The 24,866-nt window shown below is 35.4% G+C and overlaps 1 protein-coding gene across 2 annotated transcripts in view; it reads right to left on the minus strand.

Moving 5' to 3' along the window:
* The window catches only part of FMN2 (formin 2), a 161,181-nt gene that overhangs the window by 122,968 nt on the left and 13,347 nt on the right, over positions 1 to 24,866 (minus strand). For both annotated transcript variants that reach the window (XM_062637367.1, XM_062637366.1), the window contains exons 3-4: positions 15,929 to 16,095; positions 3,752 to 3,899 (exon numbers count right to left, since the gene is read on the minus strand). In XM_062637367.1, the coding sequence (XP_062493351.1) occupies positions 3,752 to 3,899; positions 15,929 to 16,095 (315 nt within the window). The remainder of the gene's footprint in view (positions 1 to 3,751; positions 3,900 to 15,928; positions 16,096 to 24,866) is intronic.

Below are 24,866 nucleotides of genomic sequence, written 5' to 3' on the forward strand. Positions count from 1 at the left end.
GCAAAGCTAGAAAAACTTCACTAGTATTTGGGCATTGGTGATCGCTCCAGGGCCCATGTAGTACATGACTTTAAATTTCTGCAAGGCTGAGAGACACTTTAAAGTGAATTTGATCCTTGCCAGGTTTTATTCTTTGCTAATATTCTAGACAAGACAGGTACACACACAACTTAGAAAGTAATGTTTCATATTATGCAAATTGGAACAAACTACCTCCCTTCCTCAAAAGTTCTTTGAAAAATAGGAACAGATTCTTCCTATATATTTGTCAATATTAAACAATTTGATAGAATTGTCTAGCTTATTTTGACCTCAGGGAGGTTTTGTTCTAAAAAGTTTTCTAAATATAAGCTGAGCTCAGGATGACACGAGCAGATAATGTTAGTTTGCCAAAATTCACCAAATACAATTTATCTGCAGGAAACTAACAGCGTTTTATCTTTCTTCACTAAAAAAAAAAAAATAAATTAAAAAAGGCAAAAATAATAAAAAAAAAAAAAAAACACAAAAAAAACAAACAAAAATACCCACCAAAAAACTAAACCAAACCACACACACAAAAGTGCAAAAGGAATTAAGGAACGGGAAAAAGTGCTGTACAATGAATATGATGAATGAAACCTTCCCTTTAACCCAAACCAAATATTTTATTTTCTTCATTTTTCATAAGAGGAAATAAGTGTCTGGACAAAACCAGTTTGTTAAAGATGTAACTTAGATTTCAGGGTGTAAACCCACACAGATTTAATGTGTTAGAACTGTTTCATTTTGCAGGAGAAGCTGCAAAATTTTGAGTCTCTGCCCAAGCAGTTAGGACAGTCACATGGGAGACAGGATGATGGGGCTCTAGTGCCTGCAAGTTGTCTTTTCCTAGATGGTAAGTGGAAAAACACCATCAGCAAAACAATAAAACAACTGAATTTCAAATATCATCTTGTGCTTAGAATCAGGTAATGTGCTGGAGTGTGAGAGTAGTAAAGTCAAATACTGTAAAAAGTAACAGAAACAGATTTTGGTATTCAAATGGAAAATTGGTGGAATTTGCACTGATATTTTTGGTGATATTGATTAATTTTGTCTAAAAAGTTTTCCAAATCCAGAACTGAAGAGTGGTTTTGGCATAAGCATCTGCTGACTTGAAACCCAATTCTTATTAGGTATTTCCAAACTTCAGTTTTCTAATAAATGGCCAATCTGAAAAAAAAAAAAAAAAAAAAAAAAAACACAAAAAAACAAAAAAAAAAAAAAAAAAACAAAAAACAAAAAACCAACCCCTGCCAAAACCAACCAAAACTCCACAAAACCCCCTGACCACTCTAAACAGCCCTTTCCTCACATCCAACAATGCTCCACATGATACAGAGCACAGAGCAAAACTGTTTAATAAATACTATCTTAAATAAATGATTAACTACTTTGCTAATTTAAGAACAATTACCTAAGACCTTGCAGAATTTCCTCTTGCCTTACCTAAAACTTTGAGGCTAGTATCGTCCTCATGCTAAAAATATGTGTAACGAAAATGAATACTCTTGCTCTGAAAAAATCCCATTACACTCCTTTCCAGATCAACATTTTGTCTAAAATGGATGCTTTTGTTCAAAAACTGTTGCCTCTAATGTTAATATTGTATCTGTTTTATCCATAAAACAATAATTACATATAATGAGAAATAGAGCTACTCTACACAGAGTAATTTAAAGTCTTTGAATATGCTTGACACCTCCACTTTTCAAACGTGTATATATAAAATAATTCAGTTAAAAATATTGGGGAAAATATTTGTCTTTCAGGCTTCACATGAAACTCACCTCTAGATTCTTCCACATGGCAAGCATGCAAACACCCCCCCAAAAAAAATTATTTATCTACCTGAATTTCATTCAGAAGAGTTATAATTTTTCCTCATCCCTCCATGCCCTGCACTACAAATTCACACCAAAACCAAAAATTTCAATACTATTTCTAAGTGTCACCACCTCAAGTAGATAGATTTTTGGAACTATTTATGTTCCGTTTAGAAATAATCACAATATGTAACTTTCCATTTTACTTCTAATTCTATTTTTTTAGTATCTTTACATGTTATGAGAGGCCAGTGGCTGAGATAAGGAACAGACAAGTACTGTACACATTACATCCATGTAGGAATAATACTAAATAGAACAACACAGGATAGAAACACACCATTAATAAAATAAATACATTGTTGAATTTTTAGTATTATACTTTTGGTAGAAATACTCTTGAAATTTGTTAAAACAATACAAATCTTGACATTTCAAATTGTTTTACGTAATCAATGTTCTTTTACATTTTAGAGCAACAAAACTCTTGCTAACTTACACAATCCTCTGCTGGGCTAAGCCTTCAAGTAAAATAATAAAATATTCACCCTTTGTTTTTCGCATGCAGGATATGTTCATGAATACTCTGATCACACATCCACTGCCCAAGCCTCCAAGCTGAGAAACACAACCTGTCCTCTAAGAATACAGGGCAATGAATTGTATTAGTGCATGACAGCCCTTTAACTGAATACAGCATGAAATAGTAGGCTATTAGCCAAAAAATAGACAAGACCAACAATACGGGACTGCACCTTTCCACACTCTGAATTGAATCAATGAGGTTGATGAAAAAATGTTTTCTTAACCTCTAATAGAACTGCTTTGATAAAAGCCACAGCACAAACAGAATAATATAGTACTATTGCATTTTTGTTGGCACCATTTATTTTGCTATGACACCAATAAAAGTGAAGTGTTGCCATGATAAGTGGTGTCCATCCAAGGAATACTTTGCTTGTGCTCCAGAGGAAGTGGTAGAAAAGTCCCAAAGAGAAGTAAATCTGAATTTAACTCCACCCAAAGTCTACAAGCAATACAAAGAGATCTGCTGAAATTATGACTCAATTTTTCAAATCTGAGCAATGAAAAAAAGGAGTGGTAGGAAATGGAAAATTTGAGAACACCCTGCAGCTCTTCGTGGAGATCATGGGAATGAATGCAGCCTAAAAGTGTTGAGTGCCACTGAATACTAAGTAAAGGAAAGCTAAGCCTCCAAGAACCTATGGTATTTGCCCGTCAACACTCCTAACAGAAAACAGGCTAAAAATTTTCTTCCAAATTTCTTTGTCAGAAAGAGGGTTTTTTGTTTGGTTGGTTTTGTTTTGCTTTAATTTTCATCTTAAATAGTATTTTTACATATCTGAAGAAGATTTCTGAAATTTGGCTGGCAGAGTAACCTCACAAATTTTAAGATAAACTGACTTTGTAAACAAGACCTCATTTTTTTTTATTTTTTTTTTCCCAGATACACTTTTCCTGCCTCTCTGTCAGCAGGGGACTGCTGAATCCACAAAGGAATACCTTACACCACTCTAATAACTTTCAGTATACCACCAGTGGCCCTCTGAAGTTTTCCATATTTTTAAGAAGAGAAAAGTACCCATATTTCATGGATCTGAAGGAATGTAAACTGGAAAAGAACAAAGGTCACAACGCCTAGTAAAATCCATTAGTCAGCAGATGCAGGTGCATATCTTGGTTGTTAATGAAAAGCATTCATTTTGTTGAACATTTTCTATTAGATTCATGCTAACTAACATTATTTCTGATGCTAATCCAGTATCCTCAAAAATCAGATATTTGTTAGGAGTTAAAATATTAAGCTTATATCTTGGGTTCTAAAACACAGCAGCTCCCCCCGTGCTGTACATATATATCTTGTCTGTGTCCAAGAACTATACCTTCTTCTGTAATACTGATTCTTCGTTCTTCATCTGGAGGTTTGGGTGGGGGCCACACAGATGGAATTCTCCTTGGAAAGCTTCCTTCAATGTAATCTGATGAATGTGTGGGTTGGCTAACTGCAGCCCAAGTATAAAGCTGGTCTTGCTGTGGTCATTAAAAAAAAAAAGAAAAACAACAAACAAACAAAAAATAAAAAAAAAAGAAAAACAAACAAGCAAAAAGTTGAGAAGTTCATATAGAAAGACAAGCCAAAATATCAAAGTTTTTGTTTCCAACACAAATAGCTCAATATCCACTACCTATATCAAAGCACACTTCTTGTTATGATCTTCATCTCCTGATAAAGACTTAACATAAATGTATATTAAAAAGCTTTTAATAGAGATAATTCCAGACTGAAACATTAACAACAGAAAATCTAATGTTTTAGTTAACTACAGCACAATGAGATGCCAGAATACAGTTCAGAACATTTTTGAGCATAAGGAACTATTTGCTTTTTTCCGTAGAGAAATAACAGATCGGACTTGATAATCTTAAAGGTCTTTTCCAGCCTAGTTGATTCTATGACTATACTTCATTACATATAGCTAGCTTATAGGTTAGAATAAAAACATTTTGGTCCACACACTGTGTAATCTTTTTACACTGAATGCACAAGCAAAGTAAAGAAACAGAATTATTTCAGCATAAATTATACTGAGATTTATTTTTTGCCACCCCCACCCTGTTTTTGTCATTTATGTTTCCACATTCGTAGACAGGTGACTAAAAAGCCTGGTTTGCTTTCAAAATAAAATTAAAAATAAAACAAAAACAAACAAAAAAAAAAAACAACACACAACAAACCAGCCCAACAGATAAAAGTATTCAAAACCCTCTGGGTTAGATTAGATTATACACTTATTACTCAAGAGATTTGAGTTTGATTCACTTATTAAAAGTAGGAGACACTCAGGCTGTCTGATGAAAAGGAGGGCAAACTTATGCTGTAAGGCAACAGAAATGGACCATAATTCAAGTAGTTATTCTTGTGACTCCTAATACGCATCAACCTCTAGAGAGATCAACTGCAGCAGCTCCATGAGTAATCTAGTGAGTAATCTAGTAAGTAATCTGTAAATATACAAATACTGTAGTGCAAATATTATAGTACAGAACTGGAAAAAAAAAATCAAATCACAGGATGAAAATACAGTATTATCATTCAGTAGTATCTTCTTACAAAGATAATAAGCATTGAAGAGACATCCAAAGGAAAGAACAAGATAATTTAACACCTTTTTGGGATAATCTCTACTCTATGTGAGCAAGGTTTTACTTGCCTAAAAATAAGTTGTGATAAGAATGATAACACTCTATTGAGAGCAATGTGCTAAGAACAGACAAATGCTAGTTATAATGTAAAAAGCTTTGGTTTACAGAGGATGCCTCAATCAGTCAGGGTCAAAGGAAACTCATTAGATCTTTCTAGCATGAAAAACATGACAAAAATCCAACCCTATACACAGACCTCAAATAAAGGTAAAAAGCTTAATACAAAAATTGCGTTTCTCGAAAAGCCTATCCTTTCCCCATTAATATGCTACTGCATTTGAACATGCAAACAGGCTTGATTAATGCAGTTTTTTCAGTCACTTAGTACTTTCCCTTTGTCTAACTCCAGTGTTTTAGAGGATATTTTTCTTTCTTGTTTCTGTCGAATTTCCAGTACTGTGGGAGTAAAAGAAAGAGTCATACCTGTGCATACTGTAAAGAAAAAGTGATGGACTTTGTTGTTAGTCTTGTTTCTGTACCATCCAAATCTCAAAAACACAGGGGAAATTAAGATTCGAAAAAGCCATCAAGGGAAACCCAGAACAACTCTTTTTGCACAGTTTACTACCTTACACACTTCAGGGAAAATAGAAAAGAGCAAGCTCTACAGAGGGTTAGCTGAGATTACATGTAGGATTATATGACTATACACCAGAAAACAACAGACTGTAGATGATATTGACATAACATGAATGAGGAAGATAAATAGTTAAACTGTTCCTGGATGCAGTATTTCCCCATGCCAGTTCTTAAAAGACAGTACAATCCTTTAATAACAAATTTTTGAAGTATGATTAACCTACATGAACTAGGATGTATGCCTCAGAATTATTGTCCAGGTGGGATGCATTATGAAGATAATAAAATATGAAGTACCTATGTTCCTGCTGATAGCATTTCCAGCATATAAACTATGAACACTTACATATTAAGGCACCTCACAACTTCATAACTGACTCCTAACCCAACATGGGAGCATTGTTTGTGTGTATAAAAGACAGTAGTTTTTTGTTTGTGTGGTCTTTTTTGTTTTGGGATTCTTTTCATTCACTATTCAATATGGAGAAGGATAATGCAATAGAAATTTACAGAGGTAAACCTAAACTTGAAAGGGACTTGCACTACAACCAAAATGCATTCAACACATAAACAAGGTATTTAACAAAAGCTACATTTAGATTACCTGCAAATTTATAAACATAATTTAAAATATGAAAAAACAACATGACATAAAGGTAGTCTGAAGGTCTGGACACCAAGTTGATAGTCCATAAACTGCACTTGAAATGGGAAAAGATTAACCCTGTCTCCACTTTCTTGCTCTTTAAAAGAGATGAATCATTTGAACGTATTAATTCTTACCCACTCAAGCTACTTTCCAAAATCTAAACCTCTTTACCTTTTGTCTTTAGCTCTTTGTCAGTTAACATACTAACCCATCTCATTTCTCCTTTTACAAATCTGGTAATGCCATAAATGTGCATGGTTATTAGACTATTTTGAAAAAAAGATATATGCAGGCAATTTTATGATGTCAAAGTATTATTCAAGAAAAGAAACAGAATAATCCAAATAAAATATAGATTCTTTTATTATTAATAATTACAATACAGGCCTCCACAAATCTGGATTTCCACATCCAACTTTTTCTCCTTTACTCTTTCCAGAGGAAATTTTTACTAGATATAGTTTTAAGTACAGTCAGTTAATTCTCTTACCGTGATCAAGCTTTGAATACATCTGTAATTTCCACTTCATCTTGCTTAGACTCCACTAAGCACTTCTTTTGAGGGAAAAAAAAAAAATAATCTTCCTGCAATGAATGATCCCAGTCTTACGTATTCGGACTCATTTCTGAGTGGACATTGAAAGCTTAAAGCTGTCTGAGTCCAGTGCACTAAATATGATATCAAGAAGAATTCTTGTTTCCACACATCCTTACACAGCACTTTCCACTGGCTCTTAAAACTGCAGTGCACTTGAACATGGGCGAGGCAAAGTGCCTGCAGGATCTGATGGTACCTAATCAATAGACATTTTACCACTTATAGATGTTAGCATGTAAAACTGAGTCACAGTCAGGTCTGTCTGTATTTTAACTCACTCTCTTCCCAGCCAGCTTTCAGTAGGCACTAAGAAAGGCTTTTTGTAACAAATTTTCATTCTTGGGTACCACAGTGTTACAATTCAGGTACATAATAGATTAAATATTAATTATATTCCTTCACTGCTTGAGCTAATGACATGCTTGCTAATCTTTAAGATGGAAGGCAATACTGTAAGATACTCAAAGTAAGGGCCTACAGCAAATGATATGTAGAAAGAGGCTGGTGGACTCAGAACTAGGGACATGAGCTAGATCAGCAGCAATCATCAGAAGGCATACTGGTGGAGCTCGAGCTTTCAGAAAATGGGTCACACATTTTTCACACAGAGAGACCAGGTTTGTTCCCTGCACCACAGACAAAAATCAGAGATTAGTATATTCTACTGCAGGAATATAACGTAAACCTTAAACCTATACTTTGGCAGCTGTATTACTCCTGGAGACATGCAGGTAATATGACATTCAGTTCAACACCATTTCAGTTTTTAATCAACTGTTCATCTGCTTCCAGTTCAAAGGACAAAGAGAGCCATTGTGAGAAACGTTTAAAAGAGTTACAAGAGGCAGAATTGAAATAGCAATAAATATGTACACATCAGCCCAAACCAGTTGTAAAAGCATGAATTAGCAAGGTGAAAATAAAAATCTGACCAGAAGTCAAGAAATCTTAAGAAAGAAATAAAAAAAAAAAAAAAAGAAAAATCACAGTCAGATCATGTGGTGGGATGGGAAAAGTGGGGCAGTACAGAAGCATGCTGCTATCACAATTAACCTCTTCAGCTCAGAACAGCAGTAGAGGGGGGAAGCACATTAGCAGTACCTTTAAACTTCCTCACACTAGAATAAATTGGTATTAAATTCCCTCTCTTGCAGAGCATTTATTTTCAAATAGTAAACTTGGAGAATTTTTCATTAGCATCCCAAACGTTCAAAGGTATCAAGAGGAGGCGACAACAGAAGGATTGGCATATCCACAGACAGGTATAAATGCGCCTACTCATTAAATCAGTCTGGATGTGGACAGTCTTCCAATGGGAAGAGCTGGAGGAGGAGGGAGAGCAAAAAGTATAACTGCATTTAAGGTGGAACCAGGTAAACTCACAGAGGAATTAATTGGTTGGTGGTGGGGTTTTTTTGATTCAGGAAGATTAATCATTCTAATATACTTAGCATGCAACCTCTAAAATGAAAGAAAGCCAATTTCATGTTCCCAGTGTATATAAATAGTTAATTGGACAAGCAAGGTTTTAGTTCAAGAAATTAGAGCCAGACTACCTCAAAATGCTCGTATCAGCAGGAGCCTGCTTTATTTTAAGCAGCTTTTAAAATAAAGAAATCAATACTATCAAGAGTGGGGAAAGCGATTTACTTTTTGAACAGAGTTTCAGTAACAGACCACTGACAGATCATGGCTCTCAGCTTGCACTACCTTTTGCCTTTTTTCAGCCTTGGAAGGCATCTGTGCTCACAGCTAATGTGTCATAATATTGTAATATATGGCTGAAGTAGCACTTTACCCTCATTAACAAAATTTGATGCATCAGCATTTTACTTCAGTGGTTTTTTTTTTTAAGAGTACTGATATGTCTCAACATTAATTTAAAAATACTTCAAGTATCAAAAACCATGAAACTTTTCTTTCCCATGAAATGACTTAAACCTTCTCAACAAAAGAGAGCATTCTTGGTTAATCCCATCAAACTTTGCTTAGGATTCAACATCATATCTGGGGGTTATGAGAGGCCAATAGCTCTGTAGTTAGGTCCCTCATGGGGAAAGGAAATCAGAAAACTATACTTCAGATTTCCACATCTATTCTCATTCTGTTCCAGAGTTATTTTCTGTGTCTTTTTATTCTCTGAGAGCTTCTACATTTAATATAGCTGAACAGGTTGAACTGGTGAGCTAACAACAAACAGTCCTTAGAAGAGGGAATGGTGGCTAGCCTTCTATAAAACGCAAGAACCTCTAGATCTAGCCTCTTTACACATCCAACTTGAACTCCCTCTAGAAAGACCACATCCCAAGACCTCTAGGTTATCAGCTTCTACTTAGACCACCTGACGGTGTGTCCTTTAGCATTAACCTTTCCATAAATTCTAAGCTGAGGCAAGAAGCTTCTCCAGCAGGAGTTTTTATGTACAGACACACTTACGCAATGAGTTTGGATTCTGATAAATTAGAATTTTCTGAAGAAATCTGTTTCATTAGAACATTCCTTTCACCTCTATTCCATTTGAAAAGGTAATTATCACTGCTGTAAAAACTTCCACTTGAAGAGACATGCAATATACACAAATTCAACTGTCACTGTATTTTCAATTCCTAGGTAGAAAAAAAGGCATTGTAATATACCTGTCATTCTTACATGAACTGTTCTGGGTTCAGCAGTAGCAGTCATTTTTCTCCTTTTTAGTAGCTGGTGCAGTGCTGTGGTTTTGACTTTCAGCCTGGGAACAGTGCCTGATAACACCCATGTTTTTAGTTGCTGCTCAGTAATGTTTACTCTGACCAAGGACTTCCTAAGTCTCATACTCTGCCAGGGAGGAGGGGAAGCTGGGAGGAAGCAGAGACAGGACACATGACCCGAACTGGCCAGGGAGGTATTCCATACCACAGCACATCATGCCCACTATATAAACTGAGGGCAGTTACCCAGAAGGGTGAGATCACTGCTCAGTCGGGCTGGATATTGGTCGGCAGGTGGTGAGCAGTTGTATTCTCTTCCCTTACCATTATGATTCTTGGTGGTAGCAGTAGTGGTTTGTGTTATACCTTAGTTACTGGACTGCTCTTATCTCAGCCTGTGGGAGTTACATTCTTTTGACTCTTCACCCTATCCCTCCGGGAGCTAGGGGGAGGAAAGAGGGGGGGAGTGAGCGAGCAGCTGCGTGGCTGACTGAGCTCAAACCACGACAGAACTAACGTACAGGAAGCCATAAAATAAAGATCTCTTGAGGTGGCAGGGCGACCACCACCTTCACCCTAGGCACAATGATTGTGAACATTTCAAACAGGTGGTGTAAACTTAATCAGTACGTGCCTCTTGAAGCAGTTCTTTGGAATAACAAGCACGTAAGCAATGTTCTTTGCAATAAGAAACATAAAAACTTAGCAACATCCTGCAGTCAAAAGTGTATACAGTAGCATTACAACAAGTAAGCAGAAACAAGAAAAGAGAAAAATACACAGCTAGGGAACCACAGGACCAGATGTAATAACTATGAAATGAATATGCAATTAAAATTTTTAGAAAGGAAGTGGGGAAACAGTGTAACAGGAATCCTTCAGCTCAGTGATAATCTGTTTCCATTTTACTACTCTCAGGAATATCCAGAGTTGCTCACCACAAAAGAGAAAGTGCTACAAGTGTGATTGGGCAATGGAAAAGGAAGAGGAGACACGGGGGTTTTGAGCCAAGCTCAACTGCCATGGCAAATTACATGACAAACAAAGATTAAGAGAGCTGACTAACAATCTTTTCTCTGCAGTATTCCACAATCTTCACTTGTTAACTTTTAAAGTTTTACTAGCTACTGACCCCCAGTATACTGCCCTCACAGATTTCATAAGACGGACTACATTCAGTCTTCCACATTTTACTCAAGAGCATTGCAAGAACGCCTGAAAAAATTCTGTGCTGTTGTCAGGTTTGTGTTGCAGTTTGGAAGAGAAGTTCTTCTAGCTGAAGTCAAGTCTTGGGAAAGTTGCTCTTTACAAACAGATATTTGGCTCTCTGAATTGAAAAAGGAGTCAGTCTGCAATCTGTTTAACTACTAATTTTCAGACTGGTGTAAATGGTGCAAATACGGTAACTTTAAGTAAAGTTTTCATGTTACTAACTCATCTGCCATCTGACCTGCAAAGTCCCACCATCTGCTACCACTCAGCAGACAGAAGGGAGCATCTTCATTTTTTTAAAAAGCATTTGCATCACCACAGGTGGCCAGGAGATATTAGAAAAACAACCATTTTTATACCATTTCCCATTTTTGCTGTCTCTCTGCTTTCTTGAGGGAGCTTTATTTCAGAAAATGATGATAACCTAGTCAGTCATCGTAGCTACAAACTGCACAAGGGACAGTCCCTATCACAACCTGTCAAACAAGCTTATGTATAAAATCACTTCATAACACAGTAAAGATAGACATGCTGCAGTTTAGCTCTTACATTATAGAATGTGCTGAAATAATTTATAAATCAAGAAAACATTAAGTCAACACATTAACATCATTCAATAAAAGCACTGAAAAAGATCCCAAGAGAGCTAGCCCAATCAAATGACACCACAAATAAAAAAAGATGAAAGCTCAGTATACATTTGAGACACATGGAAGAGGATATTGACTGTTAGTTCCAGATGAAAAAAATAGTTGTTGGACCTTTCAGCAGACATTAGGGATAAAGTTCCCCCAGAAAAATAGTGTAATATGGATATAAAGGTATGCTCAGTTTTCCTCTCAAAAGAACTTACAAAACCACAACAGAAAGACTATCACAAAATCATTGAAGTTTTCACAGAGTATTTAAGTGTTTTAAATCTAATGTTCAGAAACAACACACAAAACTACTTGGAAAGCTTGTCAGAGAAAAAGCAGAAATCTCTTACGAGAAAGAAAAAAAAATGCCCATAGCTCAAGACTTCAGAGTGTAAACTGGAAAATCTGGAATGTGAAGTCATAATTAGGGACCGGACATCCACAGTGTATGGGAAGTGCAACTACTGGATAAAATACAAACACCAAGTACAGTCAATATTTCTTAATATGACATAACTAAATGAATTTACCTTGCACTGATAGGAAACAGAAGTTCTCTTGTGCATGTACAACCATTAAAAATGGAAGCATTTAAAAGGCAAGCAGGCAATAGTCATTCAAAAGGCAAGTAATTTTTCAGAGAACATTTTCTAAACAGGCCTTTGCTAATCTATCCTTCAATAAGTTGCCCATTTTCTTGCTTGGCCATCTTTTTTTATTATTTTATTCTTTTTTAAACCTCTTTTTCTTTTATAACATGCTAACTGAAGAATGAAAGGCTGTAAAGATAGCCTGACAAGTAAGAACTCATGATATGCATGATGCAATAACTAGCAGTCTCTCCAGGAGATGAGAAACTAGTAAAAATGGCTTAATATTTCCAAAAAATGCATCTGCCATTTACATTCACTTAGTCTTTAAGATACTCTTTACATTTTAAGAAGAATAGGTAGGAAGAACTATAATGAAAGCTTCTACTGCTTTGTTAACAGTAAATACCTTAAAAAAAAATCACAACCCTGTCTACTTCTGTTATTCCTAAATCTTTGGTCAACTTTCATTTTTCAGACTAATCTTTTATTCTGGTCATCTGCCACAATCTGTTTGGAAAGAAGTAATTGATAAAACAGGACAAGGGAGAAGATAAAAGCTTTCTTATGAGTTTTTAATACAGCCTTGAAGTTTCTGTGCTTTGGGCTATGACTTGAAATTTGACAGAAAATTCTGCTATACTTCAGGAACATGCCATTTCCAATCATCATCAAATGTATCAAAAAACTACCCAAGTTATGAGCCTCTGAAAACTAGATGCCACCCTCAGCATAAATGTGATGACAGCTGATAGTTCTTGGAAAATTTATGCTTTCATTGGGTATTTGTTGCTTCTTCATGTTTATCATATACTAACAAAGAAGTAAGCATCACAATCCACAAAGTGAAACACCAGAAATAAAAGTCTAAGATTTTAATTTACACTCTCTTCCAAGAGCCACTATAATACTAGCTCAAGAAACTAAGAGCTGTGAAAATTGTCTTTACTCTTAATGCATTGCCTAATTGCAGTCAGAAAGCGTGGAAGAGAAAGAAATAGGATCCAATGAGAAAAGAAAGTGAGGCTGTATACAGTTATTTAATGGCATGATGTGCAAGCCCACACTGAATTCTGAAACATTGCAGGACACATATAAAAACAACAGATCTCCCTTGTGGTACGAAGAAAACAGACAAAAGATTTGGATACACAGATGTAAGACAGAGAGAACTAAAGGTTACCACCAGGCATGAGTAACAAAGATGACAAGAATATAATCAGTGTGCAACTGCAAACATTTCAATACAGCAGAGTTCAGCATTAGCCATGTTAAATTAAATTCACTGGAGGACATCCAGAAAAGGAGATCAGAGTGAGGGAATAGGACTTTTAAATAATCTGTTTATATTCATCATAAGCCATGAGCAATAGATCATAGAGTGAACAAAGCTTACTGAATTATTTTCATAAACTGTAACTTAACATCTTCAAAAAAACAAAGTCTGTGGGACCACAGTTAAGGAAAAGGGGAATTGTGGATTTTATCCAACATTAAAAAAAAAAAAAAGTAAGTTAAAGCTCAGAAATACGTGGGATCAGTCACAAAAGGGAAAAGAAGGGATTCAAGGAAGGATTTCAAGGAAAAAATGTTGGCAATTCTGCAAAAAAAAAACATACTACATGAGTGATCTAAGAGACTAAGATAAAAATCAAAACAGCCAAATGAGTAACATTAAGGAACAAGCAAGCACCAGAACAAGATGTAGGAGAAAGGACAGACAGCAAGGTGGCAGACAAACCTGGGACAAGGACGGGGTTACAGAAGCTTTGTTGGTCGCAGTTTCAGCTGAGTAAAAGGACTGCAGCCAAACTGGAGGCAATCCAGGATGAACTAGAGGCACATTTCATGAACTCAGAGATGAAGGAAGAATATGGGACTGGCTGTGCTCCCAATTTTGGAGTAAGGTCAAACATGATGAATCTCCTAATTCTAAATGGGTGAAATCTAACTATTACTTAAGGCTAGTCTGAGTCCTCTGTCTTTGAAATAAATGGTCAGATCAACATTAAAATTCTGTTCAAATGAAGTAAACAATAAAAAAAAAAGAAAATTAAAGAAAAAAAGCAAAACACAGAGACAAAGAGAGACACGAGGGGAGACAAGTCACAGATCTTAAATGTACTGTTCTAAGTAATATACAGTATCACCATAAGTTTTTTCCATACTAATTGTTAATTGTTTAATTTCTTTACTTAACCATTACCATTTATATTCAGCAAGATATTTTATTTACTCCAAGAAGCAAAATCAGCTAGGAGAAGTCCAGTTTGAAATTCTCAGCCACTAGAGTTTATACTGTGAGGTCTAAACGTTTTCACCCTCATAAGGCATGTAATGAATAAACAGGTAGGTGTTCCTCTACTGTGGTCAATAAGGCTGAAGCAGAAACATATTCCCAAACTCAATAGCAGCAGCTCTTGCCTTTGTGACATGTAAAATTCAGTTGTTGAGATCTTAGTGTTTAAGACCAATATATGCTCCTTTAAAGCAGATGTGCTACCAGTTGCATGCACAGGGCTATACGCCACTTCTGACGTTGTTTTGCAGAGCATAATCTATTTAGGGGATTTACACATAAAAAGAGTAACAGAGCATTTGTTTCTTATTGATAGTCCAAATTAAGATTATTGCTAAACCAGCAATATCTTATATTGTTCCCTTTAACACACCATTCACATGACACTACCCAAGGCTACTGCTCCTTTTCAGGAAGTCCATCCTGTCAAATAGTCAATGAAAGATAACTAGATTAATTCTCTTATTCAGACAAAGCATGGAATACCAGTTCGGAAAAGAGCCTCTTCTGCTTCTTTCCAAACTGTTACTTTGGTAAAATCTGTTTATAAGTGAGAATCAAATTTGTAAAAAGAATATTGTGTTCAATACTCTAAAGAGATTAGCTGAGTACACGGTAAAGCCAGGAGAACTTAAAACATTGACAGACTGTTTTAAACAGCCAGAAAAACAAGAAACATGTATTTTCCAATCACTTTGGTTAGATTTAACCATAAAAACTTTCACATAGTGTATGAATTTAGGTTGACTGAATAGCCTGTTTTATAGTCACACTCTATTTTTTCAATTAATTTCAAAAAGAGTCTGAAAATGTTTTAAACATTTGTTTCTTGAAAAACAAAACAAAACCAAAAAAACCCCACCCCAAAAATACAACATAAAGATTGAACACTTTTAGAGGGACTATGGAGTCATTCTGTAGCTAAGCTAAGTTATCTAGGCAAGTTGTTTATTTTAAGAATTCATTGGATAAATTTATTCTACTGATTTTTCCTTCCCCAGTTGTGTTAAATTATTCTTCAGGAAAGATGAGAAAGATTCAAAGAGTTAAAGACTCATGTTCTTTCATATCTATGCCAATCATTTTTTGAGTATTTCTAACCAAGCTTCAGCTTAATGTGTAGAATAAGGATGGTCTTAACTATATGAGTAAGGTATTAAGTAGATTAGTTAATATTTGTGCATTTTTTCAAAAGTCTTTTCAGAGGAGAAAAATTGTCTATCATAGGCATCCTTTTTAAGTTCTGTAAAGTTTTGTGACATGCAGTCTTACGTTTTGGTGAAGCAGCTGTTGGACTGAAATAGAGTACTTTGATTCAAAGAAAAAGACATAATGGATACAATAGATAAAGGATAGTATAGCAGACTAAGATATGATTTAAAAAGTTAAGAAATCAGGTTGTGGGAGAATCTTGAAATTTATGCTTACCAGGATAATAAAGTATCTAAAGTACACATCTGAGCTCAGAAAAATAGTTGGCCACTCTCATAAGGGTAATTTTCATTAAAAGGACTAACAGAATTCTCTCAGGAATGATAAGCCATTGATAAATTATGTCCTACTTGGCAAAAGAGACAAAAGATAACATTTTCAGTACTTACATCAAATGTGGGTGTGCTTTGCTGGGCACTCTGATTACATGGTTCTCTGAAGCAGTCAGTGAATGGAAGCAGAAGACCCATTGCAATAATGCGAGAACATAATTTTTCAGCTTCTTCTTGTGGTGCATTTTCCTGCTGGCTGAAGAGCTTTTCCAGCAGAGTTCGCCCTGCCAAGGTGATGGCACAGATCAATAAGAATTTGTAGCTATCTACAGGACACAAAGATTTAGGCATTACAAATGTGTATGAAGCATTTCAATTAGTATAAGTAAAAATACGACATAATTTCTTTGAGGAAACCCTCAATAAAAGAACAATAGCAAAAAGCCACTGATAACTATTCTGCATTAGCTTTATTTAATATAGTTTTAGGGGACCAGAGTGATCCAAACCAAAACGCAGTGCCACAAGCAGCAATTCAGAGAAGTAAAACTTAAAGAGTGAGAAGAGACTTATTCCTATTATAGAGCCAGATTTCATGATCAAAGTGTTTTCTTTGTTATCTCACTTCAGCATGAAAGGAGGCCTTATGCTATAAAATATATTACAGGAGACAATGACAGAGGTTTGAAATACCATTATGATGTGTGCAGTTAGCCAGAAAGAGACTACAAAAATCAGTTGTACACACAAGCTGCAGTAAAATCTACATTGCAAGAATTTTAAATTGCTTGATTAAGCTCTAATATGTCAAAGTTCAGATTTACTGATTTTTATCAGTATAGATAAAGATATGAAATAGATCTACTGGAGGAGAAAAGGCAGATGGAGTAATGAAGTTAATTTCATGTTTTAGTGTGGGCTAGCTGTGAATACAATTTTCACCTAGAACAGTTTCTATAGCCTGTTTTTCCACCCACTCACTGGAAGCCAAAGGTATTTTCCAAAAAAATGTACTACACTAAAAAGGATTTTAGTGTCATTTAAAGTAGTAATAACAACAGTAACAATAATACTACTGGATTTTACATAAAAATGCAAGATTTCTGTTTGAATGTCGATTTTATTAAAAATCTAAAACTTCCCAGGCTTTCTGAACATAAAAAGATTTTTCTTTCAAACATCTGGATCCAATTTAAAAAGGATCTTGTGACATTAGCTCAAAGTTTCTGTATTATTTTAACTTCATGTGGCAATACAGCCTAAAATAAACAATGCATTATAGAGTGTTAGAAGTTATTTCTAAGATTTTCCTCTCCACATCTAAAGATCTGCTAATCCTGAATTATTAGTCCAAGTTTCCTAGCTTTTTATTAGACACAATACAGTACATTCAAGAGAATAAGCTAGGGAATAAACTTGTAAGAAATACAGGTTTTGTTACATTTGCTGATTAATTTGCCTCTGGTGCTTCGTTTCACCACATATGAGTTGACGTTAACAAAACTGCTTATTCAAAATACCACAGTTGCAGCAATGTACAGCAATTCCCTACGTGAAGAAAAGCAACTGTACAAAACCATGGAAATAAAGCACAAATATGGAGCTATCTGCCACCAGATATTTTTGTGATTTCAGCAATGTTTCTTTGGAGCTGTAGTTGCCAATGCTTAGTAGTGTTGCAAAAGAACACTGAAAAACCTCTAGCTACTGCCCTCTTACTGAAATAAATGGATACTCCTAGCTATAAATATTGAGGTTAAGCTATGTAAGCAAATTTTAGGAAAAATAAGAACATAAGACTGGCATCACACTGACACTAGAGCACCAATAGATGGCACTTCCACTAGCCCTTCTGGGGCAAAGAACACCGTATTACCATAATACCAACTTACTTCACTAAGTTCAACAACATGGAAAGTTGTCTAGTTAAATGAGAGACTGCAAGTGATGAGGATAAGCATTAAAGCATTGACTTCCCCACTTATCTGAAGTGCACAGAAGAAAAAAATAATGAAAAAATACACAAGAGAAAGAGCACTTCACACACAAACCAAAACCAGGACTACACTTTTCTCTATGCTACATTAAAAATTTAAATATTATCCATGAATTCTGAATGTCAGACTTGAAATATCTTTTTTTTTGTCTGTATATTTCAACATTTAAATAATCCTGTCATGCTTAGACTCTTCTGCACATACAGAAGCAAAATAGCCCACCCTCTTCCCCCTGCCTCCTTTTGCTTTAACCTAATTAACAGGAATAATACCCATAAATGACAAAACAGGAAATACACCACCCCTCCCCCTTTTTTCCCCCCCTTAATCCACCCATTCTTTTGCTAATTTTCATAGCACTTCTTAACAGTCTTGGTGAACATGGAATCAGAATCTTAGTTGCTATTCAGTTGCAATTTAACTTGTATAGTTGTTATTAACTATCATTGCTTAGTGATTATTAGCTATTGTCTAAACACACTTTAGCATTCAGATAATATAAGTATACATGTATGAAAAAAATTAACTTAATTTCTCTTACTGTACCATGTGTTACTCATTTCATTTTGTCCATCAAACCTGAATTATTCTCCCCAGTGTATTGGCAGTCTTATAATAAATAGGGTAGTAAAAGTTATTTAACGATATTAGCTAGTACTTTTAACTTGAAAGAATCAACAGTTTAATTCAGACTAACTTTAGTACCAGTAAGCTGTCCTTTTTCATCAAATATATGTTGAGTCAAAGAAATAAAGGTTCTCCACACAAAGGTAATCATGTTCGGATAAAGCTGCGTTCTAAAGCTGCTTGTGTGTTCCTTCCAATTACTATGGAGATATGAGGACAGACATAGAAATCTGAATTACAGAAATACATTTTGCCTGTTCAGTTAACATATTTTACCAAACGCAAGCTGGAAAAAAATTTAATTTTCAAGGTATACAGAAAGAGCTTCACAGGGAACAGCTGTGAAAAAAAAAATATCTCTGTATCAATAGTAAATGGGTTATTATATTTAAAGCACTTTCTGGGCAATATATTAAGAACAGACTGTTAAGCCACTGAAGTTCTGTACCTAATCAGCTAGGGCTTATCATATAATTGAATGTTTATTACAAGTGTCAGAACCACCCATCTCCCATGAAAGTTATGAAAGGTACAATACATATTTTCCTTTAAGGGAAGTGAGAAGGTAAACCCTACCAAAAGAAAGTGTGTCAGTACTGTCTAATTTCCTTGAGACACATCACTCATTTCCTTGAGATAACACCCAGCCATGATGAACCTTCCAATATTATGGCACTGCAGTTCTAGACAGGGCTGAAGCTTTTTTACATGAGAAAACAACATTTGAAAGCCATCACTTACCAAGAAGTAGTTCCTCCCATGTTAAGGGCATCTGATGTTTTCTTCCCCACCTACTTTTAGCTAAACGCCAGTTGTCACTACAGTGGAAGCATTGCAGCTCCAAAGTCCTCTGCAGCTGAATCAGCCCGTCTTATTGACTACATTTGATGTCAAAGCGATCTTCATGAAGCAGCAGAAATCATGTTTTTGATTTAGGGCAAGACAAAGGTGAAATTTTTGTTTTGGTATAATGAAATACCTCTTTAACACTGGACTCCATAGGCTTGTAACTACCTCTGCCTGGAAGCAGAAATAGTTTTCCAGCATCCTGTCTGCACTACACATGCTTGGAACTAATTCAAATTAAAATGATTCTGCATCATATATTGACAGCACAATGTCAACCCCTGCATCTATCTGTTAAACAGCAAAACCAAAACCATATCTGTATGTAATGCATAGGTTAAATTCCTGTCAACTTCAACCACAAGATTCTGAGCTAGACCTTTTCATCTTTGGTTTATAAATAAAATGCAGCAACAACAGCTTTTTTTCCTCAGACATCATTAATTACCTCATGTTTGTAACTTACATGAGGTAACGCCTTCAATAGGAAGATGACTGCAAATAACCTAGGATAGTTATATGATTAATGTTTTCGGAATTAGCAAATAATAAGCTGATTTCTGTTACAGGTTAAATGCAATGGTAAAACAATTTCTCTTGGTTTCTTTTACATGCTACGAAAAATAGTAAAGAACAAAGATATCTCAGATCAATTTTTTTCCCCTAACAGATTAAGTTTCCCTTTTTTATATTTTAAACAACCCTTCTTCCTAGAAATCCCAGATCATGAAGCTCCTGAACTCTATTCTTGCCTTCCTCCTAAGTATTAGTTTGGCTTCAGATAGGAGGCATATTAAGTTCTGAATCAGAGAACATCTGCAGCTAAATTTCAGCCTTAGATGAAATCAGTATTCTGAAGACCCTGACAAAACCCTTGGTAAATTATGACTATAAACTCTTAAGTTATTTTTTAGGAGCTTAGAATGACTTCTTAAATCCCAGAGAGGGATAAAAAGATTTTTCTTTTCTTACAAAGAATTATACAATTAATAAACTAAAAGAACGTAAACATGAAATAAGTTTGGACATTTTGGGTACTCTGGCCTTCTGTGGATATTCTGTGACACTTTTGTTGCCATGGCTCAGTCTGGGTCTCCTGGCTCACCATCCAAATTCCATATTCTCCACTTCCATGTCATTGTCACTTCCTCCCATTCCTATGAAGATGAAGCACTTTGAGCTTGTTCTCTCCTGTATGACATTACAGGTCTTCATACTATCCCTATCAGTAACACTGTTCATACAAACCTCCTCTGTAGAACATGTAAGCTATTAACTGCAGAATGAAAATTCACAAGTTCCAGTACGGTTTCTATTCATACTTTTTGAAAAAAACACACATAATTGTATTCTTGACCGATCATTTTCAACTTCAGATTTACCGCAACTGCATTTACTCAAATGCAAGGTGGAAGGAGAAAGAACCTACCAAAAGACATTCTTACAAACATTATTTCATATAATAAATAATGAAACTTAAAATCTCAACTATTATATAAAATGCATATTTCATATAAGAATCCCACTTGGTACCACCCTGACACAGCCATAGGTTCTGCCTTGGCCTGGAGAGGTATCTGTGTGTATGTATTACACCTCTTTCCATACAGCAACAACTGCTACAGACCTTGGCTATCAGTACAGATAAAGTGAACCAACTTGCCTTACATACAGCAACAACTGCTACAGACCTTGGCTATCAATACTGATAATGTAATGTGAACCAACTTGCCTGTCATGAGCTGCACTATGAGTCACTTTGGATGAAGAGGTTGCCTATTTTAGCAGGAAGCACATTTGGTCTATTACAATTACCTCATATTCCAGGGCAACCTTTTTTCTCCTCAAGCAGACACTAAAAATAAACATTTACACTGTTCCAAAACGCAGGTCTGCCTTACACTTTATTGTCTATGGAATTACTGAATGTTGAAAGCATGTACAGTACTTTTCACAGAGAAATACAGTCAAATCCCAACTCAATGAATTCACATTATAGCTCTTTTCCTGTCCAATCTGCTTAGAAGACCAACCTTTCAAAAAGCTATGAGGTAAGCAATAAAATCCTTAAGAACTAGCAATATCATGAACATGTTGCTTCTGGCTTTGGATTTACTTAATTATTAAAAAAAGAGGTACAAATAGAAAGGAGAAACAGAAGAAAACTACAGTAGTCGGTCACACTAAAAAAAAAACACACATGCACTGAGGCACTGCACTGCAGCAGAACTTGCAATAATGTTTCCCTAAGGATCCTGGTGTTATAAACTCACATTTATCTTTAAAAATCTGTCTCCTATCCTCCTTACACTGCATTTGCAAAAGCCTGGAGCACAGCTGTCAGTGAGCATAAGCTGAGACTAATGATAAAAATGAGTTATACTCTGAAAGCTCTCCCTTCTGCTCTTCTCCTGCAATTCTCTCCTCTAACAACCAGAGCACTATGCCACACTTTCACCGTTAGCACAGCAGCTGTATCAGCACATCTTTACAGACTGGAGACAGACTTTCCATTTTAGTTTTTCCTGATATAGAGTGAACAGAGTCAGTATACCACCAGCTCTGAACACCATATTCAGAGTCACATCAAGGGTAACTTGATTCATGCACATACTGCTTACATCTTCAAAAGCTCAAATTGACTTGCTTTTTTTTTCCCCCCACTTTACTCTTATTTTTTTTCCAGTTTAGTGAGATTAGAAATGCTCACACAGCAAAGAGATTTTATAAGCTTTGAAGCCATAAGTACCATAGGCCTTGCTTTATTTTTGGGAGGCAGTGCAGGAAAAAAAGGAAAAGGAAGAAGACATGGGCAAAATGGTGTATTTCTGTTCAGAATATGTTTTCTATTTGTCTTACAAAATACGAAAAGATAGTCTTTTTTTTTTATTTAGAAGGGATTACAATTGTTAAAATAATCCTTTAAAAAAAAAAAACAGAACAAAACAAAAGGAACAGTAAGTAGAGAAAAAGAAAATCTGATTTCTACAGCTTTCAAAAGTTAAGAAACACTGTACTTTAGATATTTGCTGCCCCATATATGTCTACATCATTCCTCCTTTCCATTTTTCCCTTTTTTTCCTACATATACCACCATCAAGGTCACAGCTAAGTGAAGCCTAAATAATCTGGCAAAGCACCTGAACTGCGCAGCACCAAACATTTCCCAAAATACCAGAAGAGGGAAAACATGTCTGCGACACATAAATACTGTAAAGATTTCCGTATTTACAGATGAGTTAGTAATTGCAACTACATGTAATTTCTTATATACTTTGCAGCACAAGTTTTAGTCTTTCATCTTATCTCCCCAAACTATACAGCAAAAGCTTGCTGAATCATTTCCTAGGGGCAAGTCAATCACACTTCATTTTCACCTTTCCGCAGTTTAATGTGCTTTCCTGGTTCTCAAATATACAAAGCACTCAGTAGCTAATACTTCACATATAAAACTAACATTTCAAGGATTAAAAGTATTATATTTCTTTAATATTTTACTTTAATTTCATAAACTTTTCATACCGCAAGTTTTTCAGCTAACCTACACCAGTCTGCCTAGATATAAAGCGCAACACGTGACTGCTGAAAAAGACGTGTTTTTTAAAGGTGTGTATGGAACTTCAGGAATGAAACAGAACTGGAAATCAGTATTCTAGTCATCTCTTCAAATGACAAGCCCAAGTCCTGGATATATTAAATATAAATTTGCACTAAAAAAGTAACAAGTTTGCCTCTTGCTTGCCTGAAGAACAACTTGGGAAATTATGAGCAAAATTCCAGGATTAGAAAATTCATTTCTGGTTCTTTTTTTGCTGCAGAGTTTCTACTCTGCTGATTTAGACTGGGAAACTCTTCCAGATATCTCATATTGTGAGCTTGCATTGGCTGTTTTGTTTGCATTTTGGTTTGTTTTTTTTTAAAGGGATTGAATTTTCATTGACAGATACTTTCATAAAACCACCTGACAGCTTTCTCACAGCTTGGTTACATAAAACATGGAAAACCGACCACGCAACATGCCTGTGCGCACAATGTGGTTGCATAACTAGAAGAAAATAACCTAATCCTTCTACTATAAATAAACACAAATTAGTTTCTGTAAGTCTAATTTCCAGGCAACATAAACCTTAAAAATAATAAAACTAGACAAGGTCTAGGGTTATGGTACAAATTACTATAATTCTGGCATAAAAATATTTCTTTTTGTTCTTACTATCAGCGTAATAGCTAGTATCTACATTCACTGCCTGTACACAAAAATATTTTTTAAGGAAAAAAAAACCCAAGAGATTAAATATTGATTTCTTCACATATTTGTATTGCATTTATATATATATATAAGTTTATTCTTCATATATATTTATATTGTATATTTTAGTATTTAGAACATTACTGAAGTTAGGGATATGTGCAAGTGTCTCAGAGTCCTCTGATTTTCTGTCTTCAAATTTCCTGGCTCTGTTCACATGGATGGTAGGAACAGAAGCCACGTACCATCTCATTCAAAAGCAGAAAGACTATTTAAACAAGAGAATTTTAAAAAAAACACATATTGACACTATCTCCCTCTGTCCCTCAGTTTTCTACACCTGCTTACACACAGTTAATTTTTGTAATGCTTGTAATTTCAAAGTCAGAAATATATATTTACCAAATTCCAGTGGATAATGTATTGATTGATTTCTTACATTCACAAACTCTTCAAATAAATAGAATCAAACTATCAGTTACTAATTTCACACCTATCACTTCTGTAGCTGATTATCACAGTAAACACCATGTTACTTTTGCCAAGCCGTCTGGATCTCTTGGCATCTCAATCTTCAATTTCATGCTGTCCCATCTCTTAGTACCCTTCTTGATTGTTAAAAAATTTCCACAAAATCTCTTGACCAGCTCTAAGTTAGAACCACAATATATCAGATCCTGTGTAACTCAATTATTTCCCTCCCCATCCATTTTAGCCACACAATAATCACTAATCATTTCAACAGATTCTGGATTGTGAAAGCTTGAATAACTGTATCACTGAGATTTCGACTTACTCAGCTAAACAAGCAACCCATTACACAGTTAAAGAAAGAGAATCACATAATGCTAACAGCCCTAAGTAGCACAGAAAAGCCAGGGAACACACATTAATATGCTCCCTTTTGGAAGCAAGGGTACAAGCTGCCCCTGGCAAGAGAACCCTGCTGATTGCTGCCAGGGCCACCACAATATACTCAGGGCAAATGTAGCACCTCATACAAACACTCCTGAAATTCTTCCAGGAATGCCCTCATGGAAAAAGTGAAGATCTGGCAAAACCTGAAAATGGGATTCTCCAAAAAAAAAAAAAAAAAGACAAGAAAAGATCCCAGATTTAATGAAGTAAAAAGCCACTCCAAAAAGGATGTTACAGAGAGGTTTCAAAAAACCTCATCTCACTCTTTAACCATAGTATCCCTTGATCAAAACAAGTGGATGTGTTTTAAAACAGCTTGCTCCACTTGTGCTAGCTATGGGACATGGCAGCATCACCAACTGCAGCATATACCCAATGCTGTGTCACAAGATTACTTAACCATATGCCTTATTTGCAC

This window comes from Pezoporus occidentalis, unplaced genomic scaffold (assembly GCF_034315485.1).
Source record: "Pezoporus occidentalis ecotype Australia unplaced genomic scaffold, CSIRO_AGI_Poc_V1 ctg52, whole genome shotgun sequence".
Lineage (NCBI taxonomy): Eukaryota > Metazoa > Chordata > Aves > Psittaciformes > Psittacidae > Pezoporus > Pezoporus occidentalis.